This window comes from Lacerta agilis, chromosome 1 (assembly GCF_009819535.1).
Source record: "Lacerta agilis isolate rLacAgi1 chromosome 1, rLacAgi1.pri, whole genome shotgun sequence".
Taxonomy (NCBI): domain Eukaryota; kingdom Metazoa; phylum Chordata; class Lepidosauria; order Squamata; family Lacertidae; genus Lacerta; species Lacerta agilis.
This window is the reverse complement of record NC_046312.1, coordinates 33,641,544-33,654,134: the sequence shown is the minus strand read 5'-3', so window position 1 is coordinate 33,654,134 and position 12,591 is coordinate 33,641,544. Positions and strand designations below refer to the sequence as shown.

Here is a 12,591-nt window from a genome sequence, read left to right as displayed (position 1 = left end):
ATGCCAGTGGCAGTTATGTCCTACTTGTGTGCTTCCTTTAGGCATCTGGTTAGCCACTGTGAGAGCAGGATGTTAAACTGGATGGGCCATGGGCCTCATCCAGCAGGCTCTTCTAATGTTCTTATCACTCCTGGAATATGGAACTGGGAGGAGAGCAGATTTCTTCTATTCCTGTACATGCTGCTGATGGTCTTTTCTCTGTTGTCTTGTGGTCTCCTCTCCCTACCTTACTACATTTCCCTGACTTTGCTCAGTTGGCCTCAACCACAGACTTGAGTTTGCTGAAAAAACTGAAATCTAAAATGCAGAAAAATCACTTTTAAAACATGTTGTTAATGCAAATGTAAGCATGCAAGATTACAACGAAATTTGAATTGGGATCTATATGATTAGTGTGATTTCTATCTTCTGCCTACCTTTGTTCTAAAGTGCTATATAAAAGCTGCAGATATTAGGATACATTAAAATGTCACAGATTAAAAACTTCCCTAAACAGGGCTGCCTTCAGATGTCTTCTGAATGTAAAGTAGTTGTTTATCTCTTTGACATGAGATGGGAGGGCGCTCCACAGGGCAGGCGCCACTCCTGAGAAGGCCCTCTGCCTGGTTCCCATTCAATACATTTATACAGACCTACCTAGAAGTAAGTCTCATTGAACTCAATAGGACTTACTTCAGAGTAAACATGTACGGAGTTGTGATGTGAATGTCTACATCAAATTAAACAATACCTTCTCTACGAATAGCAGAGGTCAAATGAACAAACTTAACATTCCTCTTTCAGTCACAGCTCATTCCATTGATTGTAAACCTTGGTAGGAAACTGTTTTAGGAAGTAAAGCAGACCCAGCATGTCTTGCCTTGTTGCCAGTAAAAGGGAATTGCTTCAATGACTCGTTTAATAAGTCTTGTTGAAATAGTTTCCTTTAGCTGGCAGGAAACCTGAGTATGCTACATTGTGCACTCGTTAAATGTTACGTTTGAATAACTGAATGAGTGGGCAGCTCAACTATTTCTGTACACAGGAGCAAAGATTGCACACTTGTTGAATGTAATATACACTACTCATAGGTAGCATGATTTATACAGCCCAAGACTCAGTTTGTTGGCTTAGTAACACAATGATTCTAACAGTGTTCTGTAGGATTAGTTTTCATTTGGAATTAAGCTGTAGTCGTCAATTGACCCAGGTGCTTTTTTAGATTTTAAGAATTCAAGCTGCTTAGGCGCCGATCACACTTTGTTGGTTTTGGACAAGATGCAAAGTCTTTCAATTTGATAGAATATACTAACAGCAACCTTTATCTCCAATGTTTTATTTTTAAGTAGAGTCAGTAATTTTAATAACTTTCAGAATGCATGAAAACTAGCATTTATATTTTTACACGTGCAATAATACCTAACATTTAAATACCTACCAATTCTGAAGTTTTCTAAGGATGGTATACCAAGTAATGCATTCCATTTGTGGAAGGATTTACAGTACACTTGTTCAATGGAGTGCCTCCCTTCTCCTTCCAATGCTAGGAGATCCCTCAACTCCCAGGGGTTAGACTAGATGACCCTTGGGACCCCTTCCAACTCTACAATTCTATAATACTGTGACTCAAATTAGAGGTTAACTATCTGGCAAACATTTTTATATCTGGAATATTTCACCAAGTAATTATTTAAGAAAAGTCTTTTTTTTTAAGTGTGTTTTTTATCTATCCTGTGTCCAGTTTTTGACAGCTTTTCTTCCCCCTGAAGCTTGTATTTCCTTTTGTGATTCAGTGCGTATGATATGTGTTGAGTTTGGAGCATTTGTAAAGTGAGGTGGCTTATTTTTTGAGTAGCTCTTTTAATTAATAGTTTTATTGAATTTTTCAAATTGAAACATAACCAAATACAGTTAAACAAGACAAACAAAATTATTATAAACCAATACAACATGTTATTTGTGTACAAGGGAGAGAATGTGAAGTGGTGGACAGAAAAGTTGGTGGTCCAGACGAACACGGTGCTCAGACGTTGCAGAAAAATCAATATGTATAAAGAATCCAGGTGTCAGAGAATTTCCCATCTTTCTTATATTTATGGAAGTTCACTTTCTCATAGATACTATCTGTGACTTCTTCCCGTATTGAGGCATTAGACATTTAGCCTCTATGAGTGCCCTTAGAAGCCAGTTAAATTGTCTGTTTGTCAGGATCCAATAGAACATTAACATCTGTAAATTGCAAGGAGGTATCAAAAGCCATATTTATGTGGCTGCTGACCTCTGACTAAAAGACTGTGGCTTTAGGAGAGGACCAAATCATGTGCCGAGAGTGTTGTTTGTGGGGCATTGCAATGCCAGCATCTGCCAGTGCTAGTTAAGTTTTTGCTAAAAAGACTTTGTAGTGTCCATTAAATGCTGACAATTTTTTTTTGTAACAAACTAGGTTTATATGAGTGAGGTGTTGGGTGGGATTGAAGAAGTGAAGAGGGGTTATGGGAATTCAAATCACATACATTGGCACGAGGGCTTATTCATAACAGTCGTTAAGACTGTAAATTATGTATGCATTTTCTTTTTTAATGGTGATTAAAATATAAAACTGTGAGAGCAGGTAGTAGAGCATGTTTTGTTTTTTAAAAGTGTCTGATGATTAATCACACTATGAATTAGAATTAGCTTACTATTTTTACAACCATTGTTTACTCTGAAGTAATCCCCACTGAATTGAAGCTGAGGGTTGCTTTCCTTAAAGCATTTTTAGGATTGCAAATAAACAAGAAACCAAACCATATTAATTGAAGAAATCAATAGTGCAAGTCTTGTATTTAAGCCCTAGCCTGTTAGCTGCAGACAACAAGGAATTGCATGCAAATATGAACATGGAGTTTCATGCAGGCACGTGAGTAGAGTGCTCTAAGAGGAATGGAGTGTTCTATCTCTCATCTGCATCTGGCATAATAACTAAATGGACCCCTCCTCTGTATCAGAATAGAAAGGCTGCTCTATAGCAGAGGCAGTCTAGTAAAGCATTTGGCAGGCTACTTGTTGAACTCATGTTCAGGTTTGTGATAGAGTTAAATATTTTAATAAAATTTTACTTACGCTGAAATAATAACTTTTCATTTGCAAAATATAACCATGTGACATTTGCTTTCCACCCCCAAAGGTCTATGTACTGAAGGTCTCTATCGTGTTAGTGGGAATAAAACTGATCAAGACAACATTCAGAAGCAATTTGATCAAGGTAATGGCAGACATGATGCACATCACAAATAATTTTTGGTGTATTTGATTGTTTCCTCTTGGATTTGTATACACTGTTTAAAACCCTGCAATCTAATTTTTGCATTCCAAACAGATAATCACAGAAGCCGGAGAATGTGCATTTATATAGTTATATGAAATACAAATTACAATTTGCGTGTTAATGTATAGATAACATGCAGTGGTAAACAGTGTAGTAATTGTATAATTTGTTCATTTACTGTTTAGATCTGTAGCCTGCTTTTCTACAAGTTGATTACAGTAAAGTTGAATACAGTAAAATAAGCCAATTTAATTTGAAAGTCACAATAATTTATCAGGAACAGCAGCATCTAAATAAAACCCCACCCCTTCCGTTTCCTACTTGTCCCCCCCAAAAAAATTCTGAGTGCTTGATTTAAAACTGAGCTGTACAGGCAGTAAAGCATAATTTTACAGTAACAACTGTCAGTTTGGTTCTAACAGTGAAGCAGATTCATTCTATGGAAATGAGATTTCCAAACTTTCAGACAGGAGTTTTTCCCAGGCCTCCCTCAAAATGCCAGAAATTGGGCATGGAACCTTCTGCATTCAAACCATTGTTCTCTGTTACTGAGCTCAGAAGATTAGGAAGACTTTCTGCTTCTGAGTGCCTACAAAACTTAGCATGACATTAGATTTGTTTGAACTTTATTTAAGTGTTTCAGTCAAAACATCTGCCCTTGAATATGGAGTGGGGCAGAGTTTTTAGTGAATATAAATCATAGTTGGCTGTTGGGGACATTTAATTTGTGGACTCCTGATTTGATGAGTAAATCAGTAATTTATTCCAGATTTTCCATTTTACCCCCCAAAATGGTAATTCTTTAATGTTGTCTCAAAACCTTGCACTTCTACTAATGATGCAGAGGTTTGTGGTTTAACTCTCCACCTGTGTATCCTAAATATTTTACTTTGCTGATGCAACAGTTCTGGTATCAAAAAATTAGTAACTTTGTGTCACATTTTGAAAAAGTGATTTTTTTTTGTAATTTAGCACAAATACACTTTTTGTATTGCTTGCAAAGGAGAAGGTTTGAATTGGAGCGAAGGAAGTGCTTTAGTCTTGTATACTTTATTATTTATTTAAAAGTTATCCTATAACTTTGGAATATGTGGGTTCCTCCTCCTTCACCAGTTTTAAGTGTGAAGGTTGATGTGATAAATAATCCATTGCCACTTTTCTCTAACACAAGGTTTTTCTTCTCAAGTACTATTACTTGCAAAATAAATAAATAGAGTGTGTAACTTTGGAAATAAATTAGGCTAATATGCAGTGGTGTCCATGCCTCAGCAAAACGAACTTCTGCTCATGTGATTGGAGCTAGTGTTCCTCTCTGCCTCCCTCCCATGCCCCCTCCCCACAAAATTAGATCCAGTAGGGTCTATATGCAAAGTACCATTGCATAAGCAGATGTCTGCTTGCACAATGTTGGATTTCAGCCTTAGTCTGTACAGTTCTCTTGTGGGGAATAATCGTGGCTGCTGATAGCATGGTGTAAGAATATCTCGTCCTTATTCCTAATTGTGAAAGGGGGATAAATTATGATAATGCCGATTATGGTTGGTGTGTAAGTGTATAAAAACCTGGGCAATCTGTCATTTTCATAGCATCTGAATAGATGATTTATAATATTGGCAATTATGATCAGTGCTTATGGCAGACATGTCTACAATAGCCCATTATTCCAGGGTAATTTAAATTGAGTGGTCAATGGCTGATTTGTATTTATAGTTCAGTACGTCATTTTTAGAAATGTGTAGTTATGGCTCTCATTAATAAAATACTGTTTTGTGTTGTTTTACAGATCATAACATCAGTCTGGAATCTATGGATGTGACAGTAAATGCTGTGGCAGGAGCTCTGAAAGCTTTCTTTGCAGATCTACCAGATCCTTTAATTCCTTATTCACTACATCCAGAATTAGTTGAAGCATCAAGTAAGCAATTCTCTTTTTTCTTTTGTGGCACTTGTTTTGTAGATTACTGGTTAAAACATTAAATCAAAGTCTTGGAAAATGTAAATAATTGAAATAACTGTAAGATGTTATGCTGATCACTTTCTAAAAAGAATGTGTTATACTGCTTCAAATAGCTGTGGTACGATAACCTGTTTGTTGTCTTTGAACATGCTGTTTGCTAAAGAAGTAGCAATGCAGTAGAGAGTTCTGCTCATAGAAGTCAGGGGATTTATTTTTGCTGATTTCTGTTCGCTTGGCAGTCTTCCAAGCCACCTCCCATGTTGTTCCAAAGTCCCCACCACACTGCAGAGCAGATTTTTTTACTTCTGTGGGTGCAAGTAGCTCATGAGGGAAACACAAATTGGTTAAGATTGTCTTTTCATTAGCAGGAGTGTTCAGTGAGTGGAACCCACTCCCAGTCTTCTGGAATAGATTTTGTTTCTGAATATCTTTGGAAAATTCCAATAAATAGAAAAATCTGCTTATAGTGATAAATATTGAAGTAAAATTCATTGGTGATGGTTGTCTCTCTATTATGGCTATATAAAACATAGTAGCTGCACTTCAGAAAACCATAAGCATGTAGCATTCCCAGCTGTCTTCTATGAAAAGCAAAGGTTGGTGCTTGTGAATATATGTGAAAACTTCTGCCACCCATGCAAAAAACCATGCATGCTGTTTAAAAGCACAGATCTTTGCCATTTTATAGCTAAATGTAGAATTACATGAGGAAGCAGCATCCTAAATAACTTACTGCTGACTTCAGTTCCCAGGGATTTTACTGAAAACACGAGTTAGTAAAACACAACCTACTAAAGCATTTAAAAATATCGCTAGCAGCACTTCCACAAAGCTGAATTTTACATTTCCCTGTAATTTATCTATAAAGATAACTGATGCAGCCATTTTATAATAGTGAGTGTGGTAATTAGAGAGATTTCTAATAGGCTTTGTAGTGTTTATCATCTGAACAAATTAATGCATTAATCCATGAATAAGAATCACATTTGTGGAACTTTCCACTGTGAATAAATGTTCTAAAATTCTGTAACACATAGTTTCAAACTTTATGAAACTTGCCTGCCCCCTTGCCTGGATATACCCACAAAAACCTATCAACATTATTTGGAGTATCCGTTGAGCAACCTCTTTCTCAGCCCCACCAATCTCAGGTTGCTACCTGCATTTGAGAATCCACCTGCTTGTCTATATGCTTGTTCTGTAAAAAATATGCTGTAAGAATATTTTCTGGCTTCAGTATTGCCTTCCTATAAATGAATAAAAGCATTTAATACATGTTCATTCATGCATTTGTAATCTCAAGATTGACTACTGTAATGCTCTTTATGTGGGACTATCCTTGTATCTTTTACAGAAGCTGCAGCTAGTGCAGAATGTAGCAGCCAGACTGCACACAGGAGGAGGCAATTGGCAACATGTAACCCAGTTGCTGAGCGAGCTGCACTGGTTGCCAACTTGGGCCCAAAATACTTCTAAGGCCCTGCCAGTACAGATTGTTGTTTAGTAGATATGCCTTTGAAAAGTGAATTTCTTTTACAGCAACCAGTACTTAAGGATTTTTAAAATGTTTTATTAATATTTTAATTTCATTGTATCTTCTATATGGTGTACACTGCTTTGCTGTGTTTTTAGAAGTAGCTGAGAGAGGGACTCTACTTTTGAGCATTTTCAAACTGAAACAACATTTCTTGCTGCCTCTCTTTCTCTCTCAAAACTAGCCTATACAGTGGTACCTCTGTATTTACGAACTTAATCCATTCCGGAAGTCCGTTCTTAAACTGAGGCGCACTTTCGCTAATGAGGCTTCCCGCCACCGGTGGCCTTCCACGGTTCGGCTTTTGTTCATAGACTGAGGTAATGTTTGCTAAACGGAACACTACTTCCTGTTTTGCGGAGTTCGTAAACTGAATAGTTCGTAAACAGGGCTGTTCTTAAACCGAGGTACCACTGTATGAGGAAGGGTAAGAAACTGACAGCATAGAATGCTTTATCAGCAGAGGGCCATTGTTTAACTTCACAGTGTTGTTAATACTGTTCACATTCAAAGCCTTTTTCAATATTTGGCAAAAAAATCCTTTCTTCTACAGAAATCCTTGATAAAACAGAGAGGCTCTATGAATTAAAAGAAATTGTGAAGAAATTCCATCCAGTGAACTACGATGTCTTCAGATATGTAATAACTCATCTGAACAGGTATTTGTTTTCCAAATTTTTCATTAAATGATTGCTAATAGAATTTAGGATGCAATCCTTTACACATATACCTTGATGTGAATCCCATTGGCCACAGCATACATTACTTTTGAATATACATGCAGAGGATTGCACTGTTGGTTAATATCTATAAGGAATAGTTATTTATACCATTTTCCCCTGTTTAAACTGCTGTTCTGTGATGGTGTCTATGTCAATGACACCCATGTCCACATGCAACATTGGTTTGAAAACTGATAACGCCACAAGAAAGCCTTGTCTGCAGTATTCTTGTAACACATTGTTAGTGTCTAGTGTTCTGTATGGATGCATGTGGATGTGTATTGTAGTAAGTAAATGTTACTTTTATTTTTGAGCTATGGGTTTTGATGTGTAAACTTACATGCATGGTAAAAACATTTCCATGTTTTATTAACACCAGCCCATTCTTTCTGGGTAGATGTTAATAGATCTACGCGATCCAGCAATCCATGCAGATACAAAGCAGATCCATGGAGTTCTTGTATAAAACTGTATGTGGTAGTAATGTTCACTTGGGGAGAATGGGTGTGGGTAGACTCAAGTCCAAGACTAGCTCTCTTTCATCCTGCATTCTGGATGTAATGTTTAACCAGATCCTATATCTAAAAGTTGTTGCTGCTGGATGTTTTAAGGCAATTGTGTGGAATATTTTTTAATGCACTTACTTTTATTTTCTTAATTTTGATTTATGAACAATTAATGCTTTCAACGTTTTTATTCTTGTTGTAGGGTTAGTCAACAAAGCAGAACCAATCTTATGACTGCAGATAACTTATCTATCTGTTTCTGGCCAACATTAATGAGACCTGATTTTGAAAACAGAGAGTTTCTGTCAACCACCAAGATCCTTCAGTCCGTAATAGAGACATTCATTCAACAGTGCCAATTTTTCTTCTATAGTGGAGAAATTTTAGAAACCTCTGACAGTGTGGCACACCAGCCTCCACCTTCCAACCCAGTGCAGATGGTGGATCCCATCATACCACTACAGTTACCGCCACCTTTACAACCTCAGTTGATACAACCACAGTTGCAAGCAGATCCTCTTGGGATTATTTAAATATAACAACTGATAGCAGAAAGAAGATGATTGTAGGCAGCTTGGCATTGGATAGAAAAGGAAAACTAGACATGCATGTTTCAAGATACAAAAGCAACGATAGTACTTACGACAACATCTGGATTCAAGCTCAGACCTTTCTGTTGTAGTCATACTATACTCCTTGTTTCTTAAACACTGCAGGTCAAAATTATCTGATTAGCATGACTGGAGCGGTTTAATTTAAAAAACAAAACCAGAAATAACTAAAGTGCAAAGCTGCTGTTGCATGAACATTTATTGCAATCACTATCATTCCTGTGACAGTTTGTCACAATATATTGTGAATAAAACTTTTCTATAGAAATGTAATGATTAAATAAATCATTTATGGAACATTCAATGCTTACAGCCTGCTTTAGGGCTGTTTTTGTTATTTAATGTCCTTTTTTCCTGGCAGTTTCATTCCCATTTAACCTTTTGCTGTGGACAGCTAAAATAGAGTTGTATCTTACTTGTAAATTCCAAACTACTTATGCTACAGTACAATTTGTTTGAGAAAGAACATAAGCTGTACTGTTATAAATACCACACTCTTGTACCTTCCATTTCTCTTCAAGAAACCTGTGGACATTTTTGTTTGAGGGGTTGATAAAATTATTTTTTCTTACAGCACAATACCAAGGACATTCTTATTGTAAAAGTGAGTTTAACCATTGTGCAAAAATGTTGCTATTACCTATTTTTCCCTTATTTTGTAATACTGTTAATTCTGTAAACAGCTGCATGTTTCAAAGATCATTGATGGTCTTGTAAACCTAATCTAATATATTTTAGAAATTTTAATTTTTCCCACTGGGAATTCATCTAGTATATAGAAAATAGTTTGACATTTTCATATAAGGCTATATAACTTTTCATACATAAATGAAAATTTTGTTGTAGTGTAAACTTGCTAAACCAAACGATTTAGGACTTAAATTTAACATATACACTATATATATTTTTCTGGGGCCCTTTAAAGGTATAAAAAAGCATTGCTAATATATAGCAATAAATACTTTGGGTACTGAAGCATCTTAATATGTACATAAAATGATACTTGTATTCATGTGGTTTTCTTTCTGTGATCTGTTGTACTAAAATTCAAAATTACTGTTTTTGCATCATTTTAAAATTATTTTTCTTTTACATTGGTACAAGTTTTGCTGTAAAAGAATGCTGCTTAATTTAAACATCCTTGGTTAATCTTTCATGTTCAGTAAATGTGATAGAAGGCTAATTATCATGCAACAAATTATTGCAGATCCTAAAAATATTTTTTTAGTTTTGTTCTTGCTCAAAAAGTCAACAACCCCTGATTTCTTCAGCTGCTGAGATATCTTGAGTAGATGGGAAAACCTTATAGACACTATTGTAATTTTCATTCAGTTTGCTATCTAATATAGCAAGTAGAACAATTTTGAATTTCAAGCTTAAGAATTGATCTGCATTTTCATTTTAAGAATTAAGTTTCTTAAGAGTTTTGCTCCATTTTTCAAAAATAAAAAATGCCTTTTTCAATTGTTATGTCCTAGGTATTGTACTTCCAATTATGACTTGGCTTATCATTCTAGCTAAGATTCCTGCTGTTAAGTATTTGTATATTATAAATTATCTTGATATTTGTGTTATATTCTTGCAACTATCTTTTTTAAACAACAACCACAAAAAACCCTCTATTCAAATTCAAAGCACACAGGATATAAATACAAGAATAAAATTTCGTCCTATAAACGTAGTATTAACTTGTTTTACATTACATCTGTTGTCTAAATAGCTTTTATTTATAGCTATCAGTTTAACATAGGCATGTTAAGAAAAAAAATTAAACTTCAAGAGTTTTATAAACTGTTTCTAGGTTGCTAAAGAATTTATTTTTCTACTGTAGATGGTTTAAACAAAAGCATCAAACTGTACAGAAAAAGCTTATTTCTATTTCAAGTAGGCTTACATTTTTCATTCATATCCATTTAAAGAATTTGTCTAACAGAATGAAAGTTGAGATTTGTTTTTCCACTTAGAATTCCATTTTTTGTAAGCTAGTGTAATTTAGTTCAGCGTGTTGATACACTATTTTATTACCTATCAGATAGGTTTGCAGAACTTGTTTTCAAGTCGTTATAGACAACTATTTGAAACAACCTATTTTTGTTAGGAACTTCTGCTTATCCTATAACCAGTTAGAATGCTGCTCTTTAGCAGGCCTAGAATATGATCCACCCTCATGGCTGTCACATCAAAGCAGCCTTTCATAACCTTGTGCCTGCCAGGATGTTTTGGGTGCCAGTTTCACTAGCCCCATCCAGCACGATGAGGGATGGTGGGAGCTGTAGTCCCAAAATACCTGCAGGGCATTGGGGTGGAGAAGGCAGCCTTACCGCAATGCACAGGGCATACAACAATGCACAAGTATGTCTGTATCTGCATATCCCATAATCTGAAGGCAACTTTAGCACTCCCTGCTGCTACATAAAACTCAATGGTGCCCCTAGGTTGCAAGCTTTGTTAACACTTCAGAAAATACTTCCACGTGTCATCTACTTGTTCCTTCTGTGATCTTTACATTGAAATTAAAGTGCTACGGGTGCTACTCAGAAGGCTTTCAGCAACCCACTTTTCTTTTGCCTGTCGTTTTTGCTTTAGCAGCTTTTCATACACACATACCCGCTTAAAACATTTGGTTGTTAAGTGAAAACAGGAGGCAAATCAGACACACATGGTCTTTGGAGGCCAAGTGCCCCTCATAATCTGTGAAAATCCTATGCATGTCATAGATGCTATAAACAGTTGAACTACACAGAATGATTACTCATCCCGCAGTTTGGCTTGCTCATTTTGGCTAGTGGAGCAATCCTTTATAGCTTACTCCCTGCCCCCATGTTTCAGGTCCTAGAAAATTTATTGATATTGTGAATTTGGTCAGTTACAGTAATGTGAACAGTGCTCAACAGTTGTCAGTTTGATTTCCTCATGCTTCATACTGACCTTTGTTATTTTCTGTGCGTTTCTGAAATAAACAGTTTAGGCTGCAGTCCTTGGCACAGTTGTGGTTGAGCAAATTCCATTGAGAATCAGTGACATGGATTATAGCCTTAGTCTATGATCCTGAGCTTAGTTACTAGGGAGTAAGGCCCATTGAAGTTGGTGGGACTTATTTCTAAATAGCTGTGCTTAGCATCATGCTGTTGTGTGTCTAATGCGTATTTGAACATTTTATGAGTATGTTTAGTCTCACACATAATACATTATAAGTGGTATTTTATATTAAATGATGTTTTACAGATTATTTTTACATTACATTCAACTTTAAGGATTTTAACATAGTGTAAATAGGTATACAACTTTAATGAAGAGCAACAATTTTTCTCATTGTATGTTTTCTGCATTACTTGAATACTGGTCGCTAGAAACTACCATTGACTTGTTTATTTTTGAGGTACTGGAGTTTAGTTTCTAATCTCTCTTTAAAATGGTAAAGAAATGAACTAATTGGAGAACTTTAAAAATTAGGCCTTAGCTTCCATTGTGATTTTTTTTTTTTTACAGTAACTGTGACGCTATATCAGCTGAATATATATATATACTTTTAAAGTTCTTTATAATTCATGTAATCTTGTCACACCACCTACAGAATGCTACAGTGAATTAAATATCGGTGAAGCTTATCTGTATGCAGAATGCAATGAATAAAACATTAAGATGCCTACTGTGTATAATGTTTAGTTGCATATTCAACTTCTGAAGGGCAAACAATGGTGAAATTCTGCAATGGGTATTTTTGAAATTCACTTTTAACAAATTGTAAGGTGTTTCCAATACAGTTTTAGGCTGTATTGTAGTATGACAATTTGGGGAGAAAGGAACATATACTTTTTAATATATAGATGAGCAAGATTTATATTTATACGTACATTGATGAAGAGAACACAGTGGGTGGATCCAGACTTGCCGTTCCACAAATAAAAGAATTTGAGATCTAGTGGATCTTCCTGCCACTGGAGGAAAGGGGCTGCTTTTTGTGGAATCACTTCC

The 12,591-nt window shown here is 35.7% G+C and overlaps 1 protein-coding gene across 2 annotated transcripts in view; it reads left to right on the top strand.

The window, feature by feature from the left end:
• The window catches only part of ARHGAP5 (Rho GTPase activating protein 5), a 39,877-nt gene extending 27,607 nt beyond the window's left edge, over nt 1-12,270 (top strand). For both annotated transcript variants that reach the window (XM_033143912.1, XM_033143903.1), the window contains exons 4-7: nt 3,146-3,223; nt 5,070-5,201; nt 7,331-7,436; nt 8,208-12,270. In XM_033143912.1, coding sequence (XP_032999803.1) covers nt 3,146-3,223; nt 5,070-5,201; nt 7,331-7,436; nt 8,208-8,538 — 647 coding nt within the window. In that variant the 3' untranslated portion in view covers nt 8,539-12,270. The remainder of the gene's footprint in view (nt 1-3,145; nt 3,224-5,069; nt 5,202-7,330; nt 7,437-8,207) is intronic.
• The last annotated feature ends 321 nt before the right edge of the window (nt 12,271-12,591 follow it).